A 23,331-nucleotide genomic window follows, 5' to 3' on the forward strand; every position below is an offset into this window, starting at 1 on the left:
CTGAATCCAGAGAAACATTCAGAGTCTTCTGTTCAGGATGGACTTTCTGAATTGATATTCTATGGAGAAACATGGACAAACCCTGCCGTCCAACAGAGGGCCTTTTGGACACAGGAACTCTGTTGACTCAGCTTGACCTGGCCAGTCCCCAGCTTCTCCCCATGAATGCTCACAGTGATTCCCTGAAGGAATGCTGAGCACTAAGGGGCAAAAGAACGATTACCACACGAGCTGAAGGGAGTGGAGGATCAGGACAAGGAAACAACTCCCTCAAGAGGAGGGTGTACCCCTGAACGCAGGTCCTCTGACCACAGACACAGAGACGTTGCCTCAGTGAGCAGCTAAACAGCAGTGACAAAGGGAGACTCAAACACCTATTTACGCTCGTCTCTAAACTATTGTTCAAGTGTATAAAGATGATCCTTTTAGTCTTAAGCCTTTCCCCATTAAGATTAATATCTCATTATAGATTAATTCTAACTTTATAGAATCCTTTCTGGCAGCAAGTAGGATCACCCATAATCCCAGTACTCAAGGAATGTGCTAAGTTACTAATAGTTTGATTATATCCCAAGACATAGTTCTTATTTCATTAATGCACCCTGAGGGGTTTTATGTAAGTGTTTATCTGCTTAAATATATTTCTGAACTTGCAAACGTCTATGCTGAAATTTGGTTTTAACCACACAGTGCTGAACCAAGAGCGTACTCCAATATTCATAGTCACTGCTCAACTGCTTTCCGTAGGAGAGGCCCACCCTCGGGGCAGACATATATGATTGGCAGGTTTGGTTGCTTAAAATTTGAAAAGAGGTAACTTAAAAGATACAAGAATCATAATAACATTAATACAAGTAGCAAATTGGACAAACTACTTCAAAGGGAAGTCTGTTCCTCATGTATGAAAACTTCTTGCAAACCAAAGCATTAAAAAATGAGCAAAGTTTATAAAAGCAATTACAAATGCAAATGGTCAGGAGTCACACAAACCAGTGTTTAGTTCCATGCGGTTGAGAAATCCAATTAAACAAGAGCAAGAATTACTTTACCGCCTAACAGTTTCCACACTGAGCTATTTTGGCAAAGGCCAAATTGTTACTTTTTACCCATCAAATTGAAAAACAAAATGCCAAGTAGTTTGCTCTTCTATTGTTGTAATTAAAAAAGAATCTGACAGCCAGGCAATGGTGGCCCACACCTTTAATCCCAGCACCTAGAGGGCAGAAGCAGGCAGTCTGAATCTGAGTTCAGGCCAGCCTGGTCTACAGAGTGAGTCCCAGAATAGCCAGAGCTACAACAAAAAAAACCCACCTTGAAAAAAACAAAACAAAAAAAAATCCCACTCTTACCAAAAGCAACTCAAGGGAGGGCTTATTTGGCGTATGTTTCCAGGTCACAGCACATCACTGAGGGAGGTCAGAACTGCTTGCTGCTTTGCTCTCTGACTCATGCTCAAGATTTCTTATACAACCCAGGACCACCTGCGTAGGGATGGTGCCACCCACAGTGGGCTTGGCCACCCCACATCAACACCAATCAAGACAGTCCGGCCCAGATATGGCCACAAACCAATATGATCTAGCTTGAGGTTTCATTGTCCCATGTGACTCTAGCCGACAATAAGACCTAACAGGTATAGACTAATATCACCTGGGAAAAAAAGAAACAAGCTCTTCCACAGACTGTAGGAAGAGGAAGTAGCTCAACTCTTGCAGAGTCTGCTGGTCACATATGAATATTTTGATGTGTTTCGATGCTGAACTTCATTTAGAAAATAGTGTCAAGCCAGTAACCATACAGCTACACAGCACTTCATTTACACGAATACTTAATGTTGTTGCTGATCACTGCAGGAACTCAAACAACTTACCCATGGATCATAAATTGAAGGAAAAACAAAGTGACTCTGAAACAAGACTGCAGAATATTTGGAAGCCAGAAAACAAAATGATGTTGGTACCTTTAATTTTTTAAAGTCTTTATTCCACCATCACTACCGCCACCACCCCTCGCATGAAAAAAACATTCACTATTCAACAACATAAGACAAAACAACCGTCTGGTATATGTGTATACAAGCCATAGAAGAATTAACTTTCTGAAAACTAATGTTCCTACTTATATGAAGAGCAGGCAAGTTCGTTATATGTTTCATGACTGAACTTAGTGGTCCGTATGTGTTTGTCACTGAGACCATATTCATTTGATAGGAAATGAGCTCTGAAGCAGTGGGACTTGGGGTCCTGAACTGGCAATGCAACCTAAAATCCTTCCCATGTAAGGGAGAAGGTTAAGGACTGACCCTGGATCTGACCAGTGCCACAGAAGGGCTCTGTGCCCTAAGTTCCGTGCCCAGCGCTCCAACATTCTAAACACCAAGGGAGAACAAGCTAATCCTCTACACCGGTTCTCAACCTTCCCAATGTGTGACCCTTCACTACACTTCTTCATGTGGTGGTGACCCCCACATTGCTATTCCGTAACTCTAAGTTTGCTACTGTTATGAATCGTGACGTCAATATCTGATACGCAGGATGTATATCAGATCTTCCACCCCCATAGGGCCACGACCTGCAGGTTGAGAACCACTGGCTTAAACGCTTATAGAAACACATGCGGATATTTGGTGAGTCTCTTAACCCTCGGGTCACACACGGTGAAAGAAATAACAAGCGATTACCTCTCCTATGAAGACAACTATAACACAGTCCAGCTTCTCTTCAGGATACAGATTATCAATAAGGGAGTGAAGGGTCTCTATGAGGTAAGATTTAACTTCTCTCTTCACAGTAGGAATCCCCATGACTATTGAAACTGCAGGAAAAGAAATACAGTAATTATGTGAGGAGATCTTATAATAATAAGAAAAGACTTTATCACAATACAGACAACTTTATAGGGGTAATTGAGGGGTTCGATTTTAGAGAGAAGAAATGACAAGGAATAATTCCTATAACACCATAATTCTCTGTGGCTAGGCCAGGGGCGTGTGCAAACCACACAGCAACTAACTGGTGCTAATAAAAGACCATGCCAAGCCAGCTGCTGTAGCTCGGTACCCCACAGGCCAGGCTCAGAAACCCTGAGACATCTTGTGAGTGGATATCTTGCGTCTCAGAAGCTTGAGAGAACCGGTAAGAGGCCTTGGGCAAATAGGAAATCTGGGGACAAGCCACAAAACACCCAGCCTCATTACCCTCATTTCGCCACGCAATTTAATCTGCCTCAGTGATTTTGAGATTCCATATATCATGCCACCAAACTGATTTTATTTCAAAGTCCTTTTAAAGTACTCTTTTATCTTAAAACCATAAAAGCATTAATATTCTAGGCACTATGTATACACGCCGCAGCAAGTGTTAAAAATAACCTCAAACCAGACATGATGACGCACGCCTTTAAGCCCTCCCAGTGCTTGGGAGGCAGAGGCAGGCAGAGCTCATTGAGTTGGAGGCCAGCCTGGCTTCAGAGAAGCCAAGGCTACCTAGAGAGTCCCTGTCTCAAACAAAAAAGGGAATCTTAATCATAGAACAGCTTCCTGGAGATGCCAAGAAATGCTTAGGATTCCGAGGCCAGAAGGCAGTTTAGAGGCCACGCATGGGCTCTACCCTCACGTCCTGCAGCTGAGGATGCCGGGGAAGAGTGGTGGAAGGAACTGCCCCTAAGAGCCCTCTCTTTCACTTTAGAGACAGTCGCCAGTGCCTCTCAGATGTACTCTACTTGTTCTGCACCTATTGATAAGAGACAGTGTTCCAGGGGTCGGGCGTAAAACAGCAAGCAACCTAAATGATGCCTGCGCTTTCGTGAGACGTAGGAGAGCTGAGGAAGAACATTCCAGAAGAGGAAGCGGCAGCAGGTTGCTGAAGACAGAACGATCTTGACGTAATCAAGATTCGCCAGGAACAGAGCAGCCCTAAGGCAGAACGAGCCTCGGAGGGGAAGAGTCCGCCATGGAGTTGAGCAGAACAGTCTGAGTTCGATTCTGAATGGAGGAGACACTCATCCCGAGGTTTCCATCGGGGAAGTCACACCCCAATTCTAGAACTTACTTACTTTAAACCAGAAAAAAACCTAGAAACTCTCTAAATGTAGCATTCCCGATCTTTGTCTACGTTCTGTTAGTGCTCCGTCACACCCTGCTTTTGGCACTCACTGTAAGTCTAGCCTTTGTTTCCTTCAGATGTGAGGTTGGTCAGTTGCTCCTCATTCCTCTGCCTCTCCTCCTCCTCCTAGCTTTAGCTTCCTCTTTCACTGGGCATTAGCTGCTGGTGAACTTGAGCCCTGGATGATCTCACTCAGACACATTTCTTCAGCCACTTACCCATCATGACTCGCAGAGTCAAACCTAACATGACTTCCCCTGTGAGTCCCAGCTCTAACTCCCTGCTTGGCATGTCCCTGTGTCAGCAGCTCAAAGCTTCCTCAAAACTTGACTTGTCCAAATTTAACACATTCTCTTCTCTTGAAGACCAGTGCTCCAAGCTCCAGAGATGGCTCAATGGTTAGTACTAAGTACAGGTTCTGCAGAGGACCGGAGTTTGGGTCCCAGAACCCACATTGTGGCTCACAGCGGCTTATAACTCCAGGGGATCTGACACTTCTGACCTCCCTGGGCACTACACTCACACACAGACACCACCTAATCAGACACATGAGTTCCACAGTTAAAAGACAATACAAGTAAATCTTACACGATGCTGCAGAACTCTCCTGGGCCTCAGCAAACTGTCTGCCATCTGTTCAGTTACTCCATCATGGAATCTTAGAAGTCTCTACGGTCATTCCCTGGAGCCCAGCCCCGTCAGTCCTTGTGTGCTCAAAAATCCTCCAAATCCTCCAAAACCCACCTGATGTCTCAAGTGGATACATAAAAGAGCTAGGGGTGAAACCCAGGGCAAGTTCCCTGCCACTGATTGAGCCACTCAGTTCCCTCCTCACTTCTGCTTTGGAACAGACTCTTCTAAGTTGCTCAGATTGGTCTTGAACCCAAGGCTGTTGCCCAGAGTGGCTGTGACCTCAAGTTTCCCCCTTCAACCTCCTGAGTACTTGGGAGCACCTACACTCCTGACCCAGCTTTTGGATTGACTCATATATGGCATATCTGAGTTTCAACCGTAAGTACTAATGTGAAAAGCAAGCACTTCTAATTGATATCTCCTAGCAGTTAGGTGCTGTTTTATGGGTGTGATTTCCTTGCCCATCCCTCCAAAATAAATCATGCCATTTGCTCCGCCAGTTCAGTTTTATAGATGGCCAAGTTACAGGCCTTCTTATTACTGGTCATGCCGTACTGGCAGATGCCGCTGCTTTGCCATCTGGGTTGGCTGTGCCTGGCTACCTCACTGGTGTGTGGGAGGACCCAGGGGCTGTGTGTGAGAGCTGTTTCTGAACTTCGGAATCCCAGCCTGTCTCTTCGGACCAGCCAACACCTTGAGCACTGTCCCTCTCCCAAGCCTGCGGATGGCTTTGCTGCTGCTCTGGGATTAACCAGACTGACTACTGAAAAACAGACCCTCTAGCTGCAGCAGCTCTGCTTGGATCTAGACAATGGACGTTCTAGATGCAAAATCCCTACACACTACATAGGTTCTGGGCTTCCACAAAACATGAATCCCAGAAACCATGAGCAAAATAATGTTTCTAATGTATGTTTTTCTAAGCAGAGGTCAATGGCTTTTTTTTCTTTAAGGACATCCTAAGGGTTCTTACTTAGCTCTAGAACCACTAAGGATTATCTAAAGATTTAGGAAGAGTTTTTTTCTTTTTTTTAAATTAAGTAAGGATTTTCCCCATACTTCAAGCTGACTGACTGCTTTTTCTACATTTTAAAAACAGAACCCACTTTATTAAGAGTGTGGACTAGTAAAAACTAGATGGTCAAGATCTTGCAGAGTTTATAATGGATAAAATGAATGAGATTAAGTAAGTATGTTTGAAAGGAATACAGCGTATCAGCCATCAAACCAGAAAAGAACTAGATAAGAACCTGCTAGAGATCTGCAACATTCCAAGTGACTTGGGGGGACTGAGTTGAGGAGACATCATCTCTCTGTGGAGCCCTGCTTGGCCTGGAACTCATGAACATCTCCTGCCTCTGCCTCTCAGGTGTTAAAAGACTTTTAAAAACACAATCTTCTTTTCATTTGTTACTCTCATTAATGTAAATACAGCCTAAATTGGCTATGGAACCTTACCCAGAATGGCTATTAAAGGGAGCGATCAATGTTACCTTTTACAAGTAATTAGCAGTTGAAGTTCTAAAGAAAGTAGCTAACAGTGTTCTATACATATCAGATCTTCTATATCCAGCCCCTGAAGGATGGATCCCTTGCCTCAATAAATATTTCTTGAATTAATAATAAAGAGTTCATCTGAATGGGCTAGCGTAAGACGAACAACTTCTATAGGAAGATCATACGTCATTGTAAATTATTTATAAACATAAAGATGGAAGAAGCAAAGGTAGATGGATGCAGAGGCTTAGTAACACAGTAACACAGTAACACAGTAACACATAACATAATAACAGCTCAAATGACAAGAGATGAAGAGAAAGATGCTTGAGGTTCCCACTGAGTCAAATATCCCTCAGAGCTGTGGGCCCTGGGTACAAACATGAGAACTGCACAAAGGAAAAGCCAACTAAAGCAACTCAAGGGCTGGGAAAATGGCTCAGCCACTAGGAGCACCTGCTGCTCTTGCAGAGGGACCTGGGTTCTATTCCCAGTGCCCTCATTGTGGCTCACAACCATATCTAATCCCAGGTCCAGGGGACCCAATGCTCTTTTCTGAGGTCTGAAGGTGGCAATCCTGCTATCATACGGGACATGGTTCAACACATAAAATAAATCTGAAAAAACTAACACAAAAATGAAATTCAAACCGGCAGCATGGCGCACACCTGAAATCCCAGCTACTCAGTGAGGTGTGGGGGGAGGAGCTTGTGTTCCAGGGAAGCTTGGGCTACATAGTGAAACCTCATTTAAAAACAAAATCCCAGTGATGAAGGAGGAAGAATTTCAGTACCTCTAGAATTATTGTTTCATTGATTATAATATTTTGGCCCCTACATTTTAAATCTGTGAAGAAAAAGTCAACCTAAAATGTCCGAGTTCAATTCAGTTGAAAATTGTAAAGTCACATAGCAGTGAAGGACTAGAAATATGAAGAGGCCAAAAGGTCCTAGGAGGGGAATTCAAGGAGTGACTTGGCAGGAAAAAGCACAGCAAGTGTTACCCTGTGGGAAGCTCATGAAAGCAAAACAACCGTCTGCCCCATGTGTCTAGGGGAAAGCAGGTCCAGCTTAAACCCCTCGGCAGGCTGGGGAAGAGCCATTAATGCTGGACTGAGACATGGGGGTCATCTCTCTACCTCCCCGTTTTTAAAATAGAAAGTGGACAAAGGTTCAAAGTTTTTTCCCCTAAACTACATGCTCGCCGATCCCGTTTTGATATATGGAAGAGATGCTCATACCCTTTCAATAAGCAGATTACCCCAAGCTGCTGCACAGACACTAAATACATATATTTAATATATAAATATAAAAATAGTTTATATTAATAAATTACATATCATGATTTAATAATTACAATTTAATATGTTATAATTTAACAATACCAACAATTATATTATTAATATAATGATTTAAATATGAATATTTAAAATATATTTATATTAATGTGTTAATATTAATACTAATTGGATTATATTTTAATTTACATTTAATTTATTTAATTTGGTTTTAACATATTAAATACATCAATATTTATATATTAAATATATTCTTAATTCTACTCCTTTGTCCTGCTGGACGTCTTCCTAGTGGTCAACCAAACCCTCCGAGTCACCATTCAGATAGCAGGCACACAGTGAACGCACCTCCCGTTCTTCCACTGCCAATCTGTACGGCGGGCTGAAGGCTTCTTTCATTTTGCAATAGATGAGGCAAATGATAATAAATACTTGGCACTTGAAGTGATTTTTTGCTTGTCAACTCTTTTAGAAGCTTTATGGTATTATCTGAAACACAGAAAGACAAGTAAGTGGCCAGAACCCCTTACCTTCCGGAGTCTCTCTCTTTTTTTTTTTTTTTTTTTTTTTTCTTTCTGCAGCCGGTGCCCCAACCCCGGGCCTTCCCTCTGCTAGGAAAGGGCTCTACCACTGAGCTAAATTTCCCCCCCCCCCGGAGTCTCTCTTTTAAAAGTTAGCTGAGAACAAACACAGAGAAATACAACCAGGCAGGCTCTGAATATGCTTTCTACAAAGGAAGTCAGCAACAAGCACGCTGGCCACCACTCAATTTCACTTTCCTGTCTTTTTTTTTTTGTTTCCTTAATCACAGGTTGCTGAAACATAACCTAGCCCACGTGGGTTTCTGCCATGAAGCCACATTCTTCCATCCCAGGCACGTGCCGCTGTCCTGTCTAACTTTCTGTGTATTAACGTTACATCAAACTTTTATATAGAAGATATGTTTCCTTAAAATAAGCATTGAAAAGATTTAGAAGTTGGGGACGCTCAGCACGTGTCCATCTAAAAGTGGTTTCGGTTTCATCTGGAGGAGCCGACGAGTCACTGAACAGGCTTTGGAGTAAAAATTTCTGTTTATTAGATGATACTGCTGTAAATGTTCATCCAACTGAAATTTCATTTCTAAACAAGGCAATCAGCATGATGGACTCGTGGTCACAATGCCTTTAAAGATATGACGTGGGGGTTGGAGAGATGGGCTCAGGGGTGACCTCTTTCAGAGACAACTGTAACTCCTGTCCCAGGAGATCCAATACCCTCCCCGCCTCCTTCTGGCTTCCTTGGGTACCTCTCACATGTGGTACACAGGTATAATGCAGACAAAAACACCCATATCAAACCCACAGGAATATATCATATATCATACATAAAATTAAACTTGAATCCCATGTGTAAAGAATCTTATTCCACCCAAGCAGTCAGCAGCAGCCTGAAGGATCCAAATGTCAGTCAGGGTGTGATGACTGTCCTAGAGACTCAGCAGTCAAGGGCCCCAACGCAGTCTGTCCTGTGACTCAGTCATTTCCTCTCGATTTTAGCTTTCACTCATTCCACAAATACCTAATTGCTTTCTGTCTCGTTCCAGAAATGGTGTGTTTGAAAACCGCCTGCCATCAAAACATAATCTAATGAAGATCACCAGGGCTGCCAGAAACGCAAGCGAACGCCATGCAGAAAACGTGGCTCACAGAGCTGTGATTTGGAAGGGTAAAAGTGACCCAGGAAAACATCCATTTGCTAATTATAGAAGGAAATGCTTCATTTGCTGCGGTCTATGATTAGCACATTAGCTAGGAAAGTATTTTAGTCGGTGTGGGGAGTGCACATGGTCAGTCCTAAGCACTCGGAAGGCTGAATCAGGAGGCTCACAAGTCTGAGGCCAGCCTGGGCTACATAGTTACTTCTTGACCAGTCTCTGCCATAGAGTAAAATCTTCCGCCATTAAAATAAATTTTTAATAGCATTTTGAGGAATAATGATGCCAGACATTGCAGTGTGCACCTTTTATCCCAGCCTTCTAGAGCCTGAGGGAAGTGGATCTGTGAGTTCAAGGCAGTCTGGTCCACATAGCAAGAACCTAGTCACTGTCTCAAAAACCAAAAAAGATAAGGTAAAAATGGTCAATAGTATAATTTCAAGAAGTATTTGTTTTAAAAAGAGGAGAAGGAAACAACAAAAAGAGAACAGAAATCACTAGGTGATTTCCTTTTAGTTGTATCATTGTGTAATTTTAAATGCTACACAGTGACAAAATACACCAGTGTTCTCAGCAGGAGAGGGAGAAACACAAAACCTTAACAATAAGGGCAGGTGTTGATACTAAGATAAAGGCATGCGGGTCGGGCTCTGTGCAGAGAACGTGAAGCTGAGTCCAAAGCACGGATGTAGAAAGCCCTGGAGCCCCCGCACTGGTATAAAAACAGGGAAGAAGTCCATCAGCAGAGGCAGGAGCACCAAAGCCCAGAACGCCCAGGAAAGGAGTGCTCAGACACTCTCCAGGTTTGCCCTTACTCAAGTTTCCTCTGAGTTATCATTCAGATGCAAGAACAAGGATCGTTTGAGCAGCTCACAGATTCCCCAGGGGCCATCTAAAGTCAAGCATTGGTTATATCATAAGCATGCTGAAATAAAAGTTAAAATGTATTTACTTTACATTTATTCCTGTGTATGTGTGTATATGTTTGTAGGTCACAGGACAATGTGGGAACTGATTTACCCTGTACACCATGTGGGACCTGGGAATTGAACCAGGGCTGTTAGGCTTGGCATCAAGCTTCTTTTACCCACTGAGCCATTTTGCTGGCCCAAAAGTTAAAATTTAATCCCATATGAACGCTTTCAAATGATACAGGTTCTTCTTCGCCTCTACTGATAAAATGTACGTGTAGCTGAAATGTAACAGCACACGCTGTCAAAATCAAATCCAGCAATTAATAAAGATGCAATTATAATCCACCAGAATGGCAAGTTTGGTCTTTCTTTCTGAAAAGGGGAACGCATGCCGGTTGGTAAACCACTCACGAAACTCGTGAGGCCCCGCTCCATGCGGACCCCTGAACACGTGCGCCTCTTTAAGTACCTGAGAACGTACTCAGACCAGCCTTACTTCCATTAGTCTCCGCTCCAGCTCGGCGGAACTGTTGGACAATGGTGCTTAGCTCAGAGGAGCGCTGAGATATCCTATGTTCGGCCACTCGAAGACGTTCTTTTAAAGCGAGGAATTCTCGTTGGTAAGCAATTAATTTTTCTAGAGAAAAAAAAGAAAGGAAACCATTAGTGTGATTGTTTGTATATGCTTGGGCACTATTAGGAGGTATGGCCTTGTTGGAGTAAGTGTGTCACTGTGGATGTGGACTTTCCTACCCTAGCCCTAGCTGCCTGGAAGCCAGTCTTCCCCTAGCAGCCTTCAGATGAAGACATAGAACCCTCAGCTCCTCCTGCACCATGCCTGCCTGGATGCTGCCATGCTCCTGCCTTGATGATAATGGACTGAACCTCTGAACCTATAAGCCGGCCCCAATGAAATGTTGTTCTTATAAGACTTGCACTGGTCACGGTGTCTGTTCACAGCAGTAAAACCCTCACTGATACAGTTAGTATGCTTTGTCTTTAGTATAAGTATTTAAAATTAAATAATACCTTGTCCCAGCTTACAGTAGGAGGCTAAGCATAGAGCCTAGAGGAGAAGCCATTACTGCTGCCTTCCCAAAGCAATAGGATTTCTAACAGTCCCTCTCACACCTCATCCAAGAAGCTTCTTTTGGTAACAGAAGGAAACTATTTCAGTCAAACATGCTCAAAATACAAAGGACAATGACAACAGGGAGGGAGGTCAAAACGATGGTTAAGACCAGCGGACCATGGAGCCTGCTGCTACTGTCTTTTAGATGTGACATGGAGGTCTGTCCCCGTGAAATCTCAATTATATGGCTGTCTAAATGAAACCTACATAACACTACCAGCTGATGTACCAATGTGCACGGGGTTAATTTTACAAGGCCTTACACCTCAAGAGAAATAACTATAGGCAGTCAATGGGAGGGAGGGAGGGTCAGTTTTCGCTAGGGATAAACTCCATGATAGGCTATCAAACCCCAAATGGTCACCCCTAAATACATGGAATTACAAGTGTATGGAGTCCCTGGTGCTCACGTATAAGCACTAAGGGAATCAGGAATGTTAGAAACACGGGTTGTCTCTTCAAAGGAAGGGAGATATGTACAACCTGTTTTCCACCTAGAACCTGAAGGCAGACTTGTACAGTAGCCTGGTTAATCTTTCCTGTGTGGCTACACCATACTGGATCCTCCCACAGGCTCTCTTCTTGAGTGTGTTTGCCTTAGCCAATCTACAGCGTGACAGTCTCCTCCCAACCCTGCCCTGAGTTTGCTCTCTATTAATCTACAGAACCTATCGTTATGGAATGTGTCACGTGTACAAAGAGGTCAAGGTGGTCATGTCTCAAGCTTTGCTTTACGCATGAGATTGAGTTCATTCCCACCATGTCTTAGGGCTTTACTGCTCTGCACAGACACCATGACCAAGGTGACTCTTCTAAGGACAACATTTAATGGGGGCTGGCTTACAGGTTCAGAGGTTCAGTCCATTATCATCAAGGCGGGAGCATGGCAGCATCCAGGCAGACATGGTGCAGGAGGAGCAGAGAGTTCTACCTGGCTTCCAGGCACCTAGGATCGGGTCTTAAAGCCCATGCCCACAGTGACACACTTCCTCCAACAAGGTCACACCTCCAAACATACCACCACACACCAGGAAACTTTTTTCCAAATTTTATGTGATAAATATGACTTTAAAAAAGCTACCTGAGGTCAGACACTCAAAGTTTGTACCAATACCACCTTGTGTCAGGTCGAATTGGATAGCCAGCCTTCTTGACTCCCTCAAAAGGTTACTCCACTGACCATGGTGGTCGCAGAGACTCCCAAACATTTATATATGAGCAACAGCAAATGGACTCAGCAGACTGCATGGTCATACATATAAACATGTATGCATGTATGTATGTATGTATGTATGTATGTATATATATATACACATACATACATATAATATATATATATATACATTATATGTAACCATGTTAGTTAGAGAAGAAGATGTCATGAATTTTAGAGGGAGTTGAGGATGACACAAGAGGAACTTCAAGAAAGAGGTGGGAGGAGTAAAAAGGATATACAGTATCATGCATAAAATTCTCAAAAAAAAACTTAAATATAAAAATTATCTGTACACAAACGCTTTCAAAACTTAAAGAAGTATGCTTGTTTAAAAAAAAACAAGCTAACAGAACTGCAAGAACAGATACATTTAGTCGGCATCTTGCAAGAAAATCAAAATGGGTTCTTGTTTGTTGGACAACAGCACCCCAACTAATTCTGCTCTCGGTAACTGTAAGAATGCAAGCTCTAAATGGCCCTACACAGTGGAGCCCTGTCTGAAAGAAGGGGAGGACGAGGAAGAGGAAGACACATTCTGTAAAGCTGGGGCTAAGACTAGGGAAGGCACTGCTTACTGTTCCTTCTTCAGGTGCACACAGCGAACTCTCCAGAAGCCTGTGACAGTAATTAGCCGGCACGAGTTCCCCCGGCAACCTCTCCCCCCACACTTCTAACACCACGAGGCAAAGCCAAGTAAGTAAGCCCACTGTATCCCCTTCCCAAGTCTGCTGCAGGAGGACAGAAATCAGATAGTACTGTGGCCAGGAAAGGATTCTAAGAAAGTTCAGGATGACACTGTGTCCCGTTTACTGACGTGAATGAGGATGACATAGTCCACCCATAGTCTGCATTCCTTGCCTAGGCACCACTCTATGTAAACTCCTAAGAAAACCAATGCCAAGACACCGTTTATAAACACAAAACTAGAAAGAGCTAAACATGGTGATGGGAGCTGAGCTCCCAGCTTCTCAGAAGACCGAAGCAGGATGTTCACTGGAGGCCAGGAATGCAAGACCAGCCTGACACCAGAGCAGGACTCCAGCTCAAAACAGAACCGGAAACAATGTGTAATGATTATCACAGGAGGCAAGATTTATGAACAACTAATACTGACGGCAATTGGGGGGTTAGAGGAAAGACAGATATCACCTCTTATTCCTGAATGGGAACACCCAGGCTTGTAAAACAATTTCCCTCTAACCTAAATAACAATGTGAGTCAACACTTTTCAAAACGACAACTGGGGAAGGAAGGCTTACATGCATTTTGAAATTTATCTGCAACAATAGCATTTTTTAAACTGTCTAGAAAACAATATGGAGAGTGTGGTCTGATATCAGATCCTATCCAAAAGGTACAGATATGTGGGTCCCTGAGTCTGGGGACCGTGGACAAGCAGGATCAGACACAGAATTGTCCAAATCCACAGGCTGGCCACTCTCCACATACACAAGCAGAGAAGTGTCCCACCCTTTAAGACCCAGGCAGTGCCTATACATTGGTTTCTGAATACCGGCTGGCACTCAAAAGAACTAGAACTTATTGGAGAAAAATAACTTCAAGGTAATAATATTAAATCACACAAAAAAGCTAGTGGTGTAGCTCAGTGGATAAAGGCACCTGCTGTCCAATCATGGAGATGGATCCAAGTTCAAGTCCCAGAACCCAAGTAATGGCAGAAGGAAAGAACCAACTCCCCAAAGTTGTCCTCTGCCTTCCATAGGCCAGCTGGCCGGGACACTGTCCACACATACACACAATAATATTTTTTTTTCCCCTGAGAGACAAAACAGACCGGACATTGACAAAGAGATACAAAGTTACATAAGAAATTCTCACTAGCTACATGTGGTAACTTAAGTAACAAAACTCAACTACTGATGGTAACAGATTATGGCCCCATTGAATAAAATTAGAATCGAGGGGTTCATACCAGTAATAGACTACAGCGGCTCAGATGAGGGGCTGAGGATCTTACAGGAGAATGCCAGTTACTGACATTCGGAGGGAGGGATGTCCTACAGCGGAGGATAGCAACTGAGTCAGGCAATACTGTAACTACCAGGTACGAGTCTGGTAAGGAGTGAGGTATTTACATCATCTCAAAGTATCTCCCCACCAAGTACTCATTTTACACAGGAAAAATGCTAATTTGAGAGTGGAGAAACTTGGCAGACATCCCTTTAAGGGAGCGGCCACAGTTCACATCAGCAATCACAGGGCTGGTACCAGCACCTCCCGAGAGCCACCGAGAACAAGACTCATTACATGGTGCTTCTGCCAAAACCACGTAATCTCAGGCTAATCTGAAGGAAACAGAAGACTCTATGAAACCGAGACAATGCACGAAGCACATAGCATGTACCTCAAATGGCATGGAAGGTCACCAAGATGAAGACCAAGGAAATGCCCAAGACTAAAAGACATGGAGTCTAAATGCCAGAAAATCAGCATAGAAAAAAAACCCCACACTTTAGTTTCTGACCCGAACGCTGCTCTCAGTCCAAACTCTATGGTGAGGAAAGGCTCCAGGTAAGCCTCGTCTGAGTGGCCCCCTGCTTCTGAATCTACCCTTCCATACCCAGGAGCTCCCCACATTATATTTGATCTAAAAAGCCAAGAACTTTCTAGACGTTTTTTGAACATCCTTAGAATTTTTTCCTATTTATATGCCCCGGAAATAGTTCAAAGTTTTAATAAACACGAAGACTCCTCTAAATGTTTATACGATCTCCCATTTTCATCATCTGCAGCGAAATCTCTGTACTTGCTTTGTGGAAATGGCAATTTTCACGTGATTTAATAATTTAAAATAAGTTTTGGACCCACTGGGAAAAAAAAACTGATGAGTAATATAAATGGCAAGAGTATGTATGCCAAAAATAGAAAAGAAATTTAAATTTTTAAAGAAATGGAACCTCCTATTTAAGAAGATAAAGAGGTTTACTAGTGAATTTTGTGAACACCAAAGTTAACAAAAATTACACCATATTTTTGGTTTTGTTTTTATTTTGTTTTGTTTTAAGAAATTAAGATTTATCAAACTAAAATTATGGGTGGAAAGAATGTTGGGTACTTGCTTTGTCCCTGAATAAAATTATTAATTAATTAATTGATTAATTAATTCCATAGAGAAGGACATGACTGTTCCCAAAGTACAGAGAGTTATAATGTAGATACAAGGAACAGTCCAGGCTGACCATGACAGGCAGACTAAACTGGACTATGGGAAGAACGAGGCAGAGAGATAGGCAGCCTGGGTAAAGTAGCCAAAATGACTGAGTTAATATAGGGATCAGGCTGGGGGAGGGAAGTAGAAGCCTAGCCCCTGGGGGTGGGGAGTGGCGTGGGGAGGGGGCAGAGGGGAAGTGCTGGGAGGTGGTACTGAGGGATGCTGGGAGAGCACACAGGTACTGAGTGAGACTGGTCTATGTCCTACCTGGCATTCTTCACACACATCACACACAAACACACACACAGATGAACAACTCAGAAACACCACTCTTAAGCTTACAGACTTAATTTTCAGGAACCCACTAACTCTGAAAGGTAATTATATTTCACTTTATTTAAAAAGAATTCACATTGGTCGTTCTTATACAACCAACTTAAAACTGAAAGACAGGCCTCTGGAAGGAACTAGAGGTGATTTCCCACTGACAAGGTTCTCAAACGTGCTGAAGAAGGGGAGGGGGAGGAGAGAGGAGGGGAGGAGGGGAGGAGGAAAAGGAAGAGGAGGAGGTGAGAAGAAAGAGACCCCGTGTTCCAAAGACAGTTTGGGGAGATAAAGCCCACTGTAAGCAGAATCCCAAATGACACAATGGAAAGAGTAAATGTGTGTATTTAACAGACCCTCCGAAGCTGCCTTGTCTAAGGCCTCCTCACAGGCCCACAGCATAACTTGGAGGAAGATGAGTGTTGCTAGTATTTTTTTTTCTTTTTTTCAGAGCCAAGGACTGAACCCAGGGCCTTGCGCTTGCTAGGCAAGCGCTCTACCACTGAGCTAAATCCCCAACCCCTTGGAGAAAGATGAAAACCTGACCCCGTCCGTCTACTCTGATCAGATTCCAGTTTGATTCTGTCTCTGTCTAAAGACCAGTGGTGCCTTTCTCTTCAGGATTGAAGGTACACAGATAAACGTCTTTTTTCCTACACCTGCACAACTCTGAGTTGGAGGAATGGCCAACAGAAGGGTCGTGACACAGGCAGCAGGCCCATGCTCTAGAGGAGAGTACACTTACAAACGCCAAATCGGTCCGATTTAAGCAATAACAACCCTGACAACTCCAGACCGTCTCGCAGGACCGGATCTACCTCATCTTTTACTGGTATATACTGGACTGACTGACCAGCCAAGCAGGCTAGGCTGTTAGGATTTCCGGAGTCCTGACTTTTTCCCTAAAAGCCCAGTTACATACAGACAATCTCTACCTAGAGCATGCAGGCAATGCTCATAAAAATATCACCTGTCTGCACTTCCCTAACATCAACCTCCACATAAGACAGCTGGAAGGGCCGTTAAATCCAGATTCGAAGACTCTTTTCTCCAGAAATGCTGGTTCTCTAGGTGACAGGCAAGGCCTGAGATTTGCTGGGGTTTCCCACCATGATGTGAAAGCTGGAGGGCCACAGACCACCCACGCAGAAGAGGCCAACATTGTCCTAGAACTTAGACCCAACAAGTCCAGGGTTTATGGAGTCAGCTCTCTCCCTTAGCTCTTTCCTGTTACCTAGGAGGCACACAGGCAGAAACTGACTAAAACTAAAATGTGTAGGGCCACAAAACACAAGATAGCACAGGGAGGTGCTCTGAGACTCTCTGGTACACAGCTGTTTCAAAGGTGTTTTCTAAGGGTTCCACTGAATTACCCTGGAAGACACCTGGAGGACCCATCACATAAACAGGAACTCTGAAAAGACCCATCCAAGCTCACAAGGAAAAGCAGAGCTCGTAGATGCATGCAGTCACGACACTTTTTAAACTTAAAACAAAGAATGAGATTAACTCATTTCTGATTTCTCTACCCCCCAGAACAAGATCCTTATCAGCGCGTGTCATGACCAGAAAAGCTCTGGAACACAACTGTTCTTTCTCTCCAGTATCAGAGTATCGTTAACAGGGTGATTCAAAACTGCACTCAGGTATAGGTATGGTAAGCAGCCAAAAGGGAAAACTAATGTTACTGTATGGAGCTACAAGACTAATTTCCTTAGAAATACAGTCTTAATCTAAACAGATTTGCTCATCTTCCTTGGGGAAGAAGCAGTATCTTTTTTGTAATTTCATTTAAAGACCTATATTCCATTATCATAATGAAACTGGGAAGGCCAGTTTTGTAACTTAGGAGGGTACTCATTTTAGTAGACTTAGCTTCTTTACAAAGAAAAAGAGAGAGACACAAACAGAGACAGAAAGACAGACAGACAGTGTGGGGCTAGAGATGGCTCAGTGGTTGAGAGCACAGAGATCTTCCCAGCACCCACATAACAGCCTACGGTTACCTATAACTCCCATCTATTTACTGAAAATATCTGTGTCTATTTGTGGTGTGGCTCACCCTTAACACACACCTTTAATTCCCCCTGGTCAGAACACAAACACGCCTTTAGTACTCACCTTTAATCCCCAACAATGATGGTGAAGTTAGTTTATAGAAGGAAGCAGCGATGTTTGAAAGTGGTGTCCAACTGAGTGGCTAACAAAGTGACAAATGACAGAAAAATTTGACCGAATAGGATACGCCCAGTTCTCATGAGAAGAGAGAGGAAGATAGAGGCAAGTTTACCAGGAGAGTTTAAGAGAGCGAGCTAGCCACAGGGAAAGGCAGAGTGAGGCAGAGAATGAGAAGGAGCCAGAAGATGAGAAAGGATTGCCAGAATTAGTTTGAGGCCAAGCAGAGCAAAAAAAAAAAAAAAAATCAGAGGCTGAGAGAGAAGCCGGATTGAATCAGTCAGCTTGGAAAGGAGTTTGGGCCAGAACAGTTGAGTTGAACCAGCCAGCCAGAGTTCAGAAAGAACTAGAAAGGGAGAGCTTATTCAGCAGCAAGTCACAGAGGCTGAAACCATTCTAGGTCTAGGTTAGACTGGACAGAGGCAGAAGCTTCCAGGATGAGCAGACGGAGGCAGTGAGCCTCCCAGACAACAATCCCAACAGGAGAATAAAAGTTACTTTTACAGAGGGTGGGCGGGGGGGATGGCAAATGATTGGGATTGGGGGGTCATACTGTGAAATTCACAAAGAATGAATAAAAAGAGCAAAACATTAAAGGATAAAATTCAGTCTGAGAATTACCATTTGCGTTCGCCAGACTCTTTATAAATCCAAGATAATGCAACAGACTCTAAGATGACTTGGTGATCCTCGCCATCCTGGGGTACCCAGCCCAGCACAAGCTCCTCACCTTGAGCATGAGAAGGAAACAACTTTGTTCTCATGGACAAAACACATGGTAACGCAGATGGATGGGTCTCCCCTCTGGGATAACAGATTGTAGAACACCGTCTTGCTGGCAAATGTTCTCTCTATAAAGACCCCCTCCATCTCCACCCTAAGCTGGCTTTGAAGAAACAAGAAGCTGAACTTCAAGGCCCATGTAACCAAGAGCTCAAAGCTACCTCCAACCAAGAGCTAACAGGAGACTTGGCTTCACTCCTACAACCATGAAGAATGAATTCAGCCAACGACCTCAAAGATTCTGGACACAAACTCTTCCCCAAGTCTCAAGATCATAGTACAGGTAGATGGCACCCTTGGTTCAGATTTCTGAGACACCTCCCCACACACACACACATCCCAGAGAGTATCCTGATCCACAGACACTGAGAGCATACAGTGAAAGCCTTTGTTAGCCACGAGAGCTGTGGCAATTTATAAAGCACATAAATTTATAACACATCAACAGACAAGTATCAGAAGACAACTCTTGAGAAGTTTATTATGAAGTTGTCCATAAAGACACAGATTAGAATGTGAATTTCCAGTTGAAGAATTGTCATGAGATCAAGAAGTCGGTAAAAAGACACAGTTTCTATACTTGCAATGTACCATTAAAGACCGGGTGTTACAGACGATAATTCTCTGGCAAGCCCAAGGCACGAAGAGTGAAGTCTTTGGAACCCAAGGAACCACAGACTGATGTGTCTGAAGGCCTCTTTACCTCATCTGCTCTATATGGGGACTAGAAAAGGCAGCAACCTGGGGCACCGACAGGCGCACAAAAAAGCAACAACAACAAAAGAGTCCACAGGGCTCAGCAGTTAAGGGCACTTGCTGCTCTTACAGTGGACCAGAGTTCAATTCCCAGCACCCATGTCAGGTGACTAACAATCACCTATAACTCCATTCCAAGGATCTGACACCCTCTTCTGGAGCAACGCCCATGAAGGGAGGGGGAGGAGGAGGGAGAGAAGAGGGGGAGGAGGAAAGGAGATGTTGGGCTTACTATAGCCAAGAGCTATGGCTGAGGCAACCAAGCCCCACAGGAAGCTTACAGATGAGTACTATTCTACTCCAGACAGACAGACACACAGACACACAGACACACACACACACACACACACATACCCCTCAAGAAAAATCCTGACCCCATTCCCACCCCACATCAACCACAGCCAAGTCTAAAGCTTCACTCTTTCCAACTGTCACAAGGTCCAGGTCACATGAATACACAGGATACATTTCATACAACTCAGGGTTGAGGACTTTTACCCTACTCCAACAGAAGGATCTCCCCAGTGAGGGGGTCAGTGGAGAGACCACATGGAAGGATAATGAGGAACTCCTTCCGGTCAGGGAGTGTCCACAGAGGCCTTCTGAAGTACCCACTCATCCACACAGGAGTGTCTTCCTGCTGGGAATCAAAGGTCACATGAGGCTCCTAGATTTCCCACCCACCCATCCCTACCTGGTAATGAGTGTGAGTGAAACTCTCAGAAATCCCTTGGGTCTCATATACCTGAGAGGACTCTGGCCTCCAGGTTCTCCCAAGCATCCCTCACAGTCTCTATCCTTGTGACCTTGTGGCTGGCATACCCCACCCTCTACTCTAATCTTCTCCAATCCAGGGACAGGGACAGGGACAGGGACAGGGACAGGGCTAGCTCCTCCCCCCAGACCCCCAGTAGCTCTTCCCTACATAGTCCAGCCATTTTGGCTACTCTGATTCTTTCAGTCTCTTGGTCTCTTAGTCTCCTCCTCATTCCCCTCCCCCATCCCTTCGCATGGCTAGGTCAATCTGCTGGTCATGTCCACTCCGGATTCTTCCAGATGCGTCTGGCTGTCTTCTCCCTTGTATCTACAGTGAACCTTCTCCTTCAGCATACCCAGGAGCGGGCATAGCCTCCTTTTTACCTCTTTTTTCCCATTCACCTGGCACTCCTCATCATTTGCCTCCCTCACTCCAACCCTTCAGCCTTCATAAACTCTGGGATCCACTAGCTGACCTTGATGCCCTGCCAACTTTCTCCTCTACAAAGATGCAGCTACGAGCTCTTAAAAGGCTCCTGCTGACAACTCTGAAATGACCTCTAGTGTTATCTGAGATCATTCCTTGCTGCAGCATGATCAAACTACTCAGAATTCTCCAAATACACTCAACAGCTACAATGTAGGACCATCCTCACAGCCAACTGTCTCCATCTTCAGTTTTGTTCGACCCAACCCCCCTCCCCCAACCCCCAAAATCATCCCAGTTGGGTCTGTTGGCTGTTGACCGTCCCTCACAGATGGAGGGGACAGGAAGGGTCATGAGACTATCTATCTCCTTAGTATCCGGCCACCCCTTCCAGTATATGTTATTCTGCCCTAATTTCACAGTGACTGGGGGAGTAGGGGAAAGATATAGGTAAGGAAACACGAGGAGAGGGTGTTATATATATCTACACAATGGCGTCCCTGCTGGGCAAACTTTCTAGTGTGGCTGCTTTAATGCCACTTCCTCTCTTATCCATAACCCCTGACCCACCGTTCTGTAAGGAAGCTTAATACATTTACTGGTTCCCTTAGGTGACCTCTGAGAACTGCACCTCCTCCATTTGTTAGGACCTTAGAAGGCGGGGTACATGCTGTTCCTGTGTCCCCCAGGGAAGGAACTTTAGCAACAGCATTGCACCCTTAGTTCAACGGTCTAACTGCCTTCCAGCCTCACCCTTCTTCCTTCATTTCCTGAAACTTTTTCTACCTCTAAGATCTACCTCCTGGTGGATCTTAGAAGCAACAGGTGGTCTTGGGAACATCTGCTGACAAAAGCTCACAGTTAAGTAGGGCAAAGAGCTAGGTCTAATTATGCTATAGTGCCTTAGATACAAAGTAGCTAGACAGAACAAAGGTCTGGAGAGCTTCACAGCCCGCAGCAGGGGGTTGCCTCAGCAAAGCAAGAGTCTAGAGGGGGTTGTCTCAGCAAAGCAAGAGTCTAGAGGAAACAGGTGCTGCCTGCAAGAACTGAACCGCAGTAGAATTGTACAGAGCACAGCTAGCCCCTCCAGCAGAGGGTTGGACAGCACAAAGGGTTGCAAGTCCATAAGAGACTTAATGCCCAAGGCTGTTGGGGGATGGGGCTATTATTATTATTATTATTATTATTATTATTATTATTATTATTAAAGGTTATGCTTAGTTAAACCACACAGCTCATAGAATTAACTCAGGTACAAGCAGCTATTTAAAGTTTCACACAAGTTTCCAGATGCCAGCTAAGGGCTAGCCATGCAGGTGGCCTTTCTCACAAGTCCTAGGTGAACTATGCCAGCTCTTTTTTGTATATTAAGAATCCTGCTTTAGTATTTCTTCACTTGGCCCCAAATGTCAACAAAGGCAGATCCGCTTAGATTTTTTCTGAACTGTGAGAAGGTGATGAGGGCCACGGGGCACAGCTCAGGGGTTAAGTACTAGCTTAGCGTGCACGAGGCCCTAGGTTCAACCCCAGCGCTAACAAAAGAAACTGATCAATAATTTATGGAGAACTTATCAACTATTACATAGCTAAACTAATTATGATAATCAATAGAATACTGTGTACCAGGTAAAACTCAACGACATAGAAAGCATCTATCCTACAGTAAACAATAAAAGTAAGCTATGGAATGTGCCCAGTAGGATGGCCATTTTATTTTAAAGATGATACAGGGTGGGCTGGCAAGATGGCTCCCTGGGTAAAGGTGCTTGATACCAAGCCTGAGGACCTGAGTTCAATTCTCTCTTTTACATGGTAAAAGGAAAGAATCAACTCCAAGTTGTCCTGACCTTCAGACATACACATACAATACACACACATGCATGCACACGTGTGTGCGCACACGCGCATGCACACGCGCACACACACACACACACACACGCACACAGAGTAAATCCTTTTTTTAAAATTTAATACAAGGGTCTTTGTGTATATAGTTCTCATATGATTTTATTCTGTGGTGTGCACCCTTGTGTGAAGGCTGGTGATCAATGCTGGGTGCCTTCCTCTATTGTTCTTTATCTCATATTTTTAAAAAAAAGTCTCTCACTGAATGCAGAACTTAGCGTTGTGGCTGGACTAGCTGGTCAAGCCCCCATGAACCTCCTGTCTCCCTCACCACCAGAATTACCAAAAGGGAAAAAAAATCAGCTTTTTGTGTAGATACTGGGGGGGGGTGTGTGTGTGTGTGATCAGAACCAAGTCCTCATGGTTATGTAGCTAAGGCTACCCCATCACCTGGAATGAATCATAGCCTAGACTATAGTGCTCGGACTTTTGTTCTCAAAATGATTAGTGAACCTTAAAGACTTTATATGTGAATTATATATATCAATATTTATATTAGCAATTAATGTTAGGATCTATATAAAAAAAAAAAAACAGCTAAGCTG

At 43.9% G+C, this 23,331-nt stretch overlaps 1 protein-coding gene across 4 annotated transcripts in view; it reads right to left on the reverse strand.

Moving 5' to 3' along the window:
* The window catches only part of Mgat4a (alpha-1,3-mannosyl-glycoprotein 4-beta-N-acetylglucosaminyltransferase A), an 89,259-nt gene that overhangs the window by 43,045 nt on the left and 22,883 nt on the right, over nt 1-23,331 (reverse strand). For 2 of the 4 annotated variants that reach the window (XM_032900948.1, XM_032900950.1), the window contains exons 2-4: nt 10,610-10,777; nt 7,879-8,019; nt 2,681-2,814 (exon numbers count right to left, since the gene is read on the reverse strand). In XM_032900948.1, coding sequence (XP_032756839.1) covers nt 2,681-2,814; nt 7,879-8,019; nt 10,610-10,777 — 443 coding nt within the window. The remainder of the gene's footprint in view (nt 1-2,680; nt 2,815-7,878; nt 8,020-10,609; nt 10,778-23,331) is intronic. The other 2 variants (XM_032900951.1, XM_032900949.1) reach the window with 2 other exon arrangements.

The sequence above is a fragment of the Rattus rattus genome, chromosome 4 (assembly GCF_011064425.1).
Source record: "Rattus rattus isolate New Zealand chromosome 4, Rrattus_CSIRO_v1, whole genome shotgun sequence".
Classification (NCBI taxonomy): domain Eukaryota; kingdom Metazoa; phylum Chordata; class Mammalia; order Rodentia; family Muridae; genus Rattus; species Rattus rattus.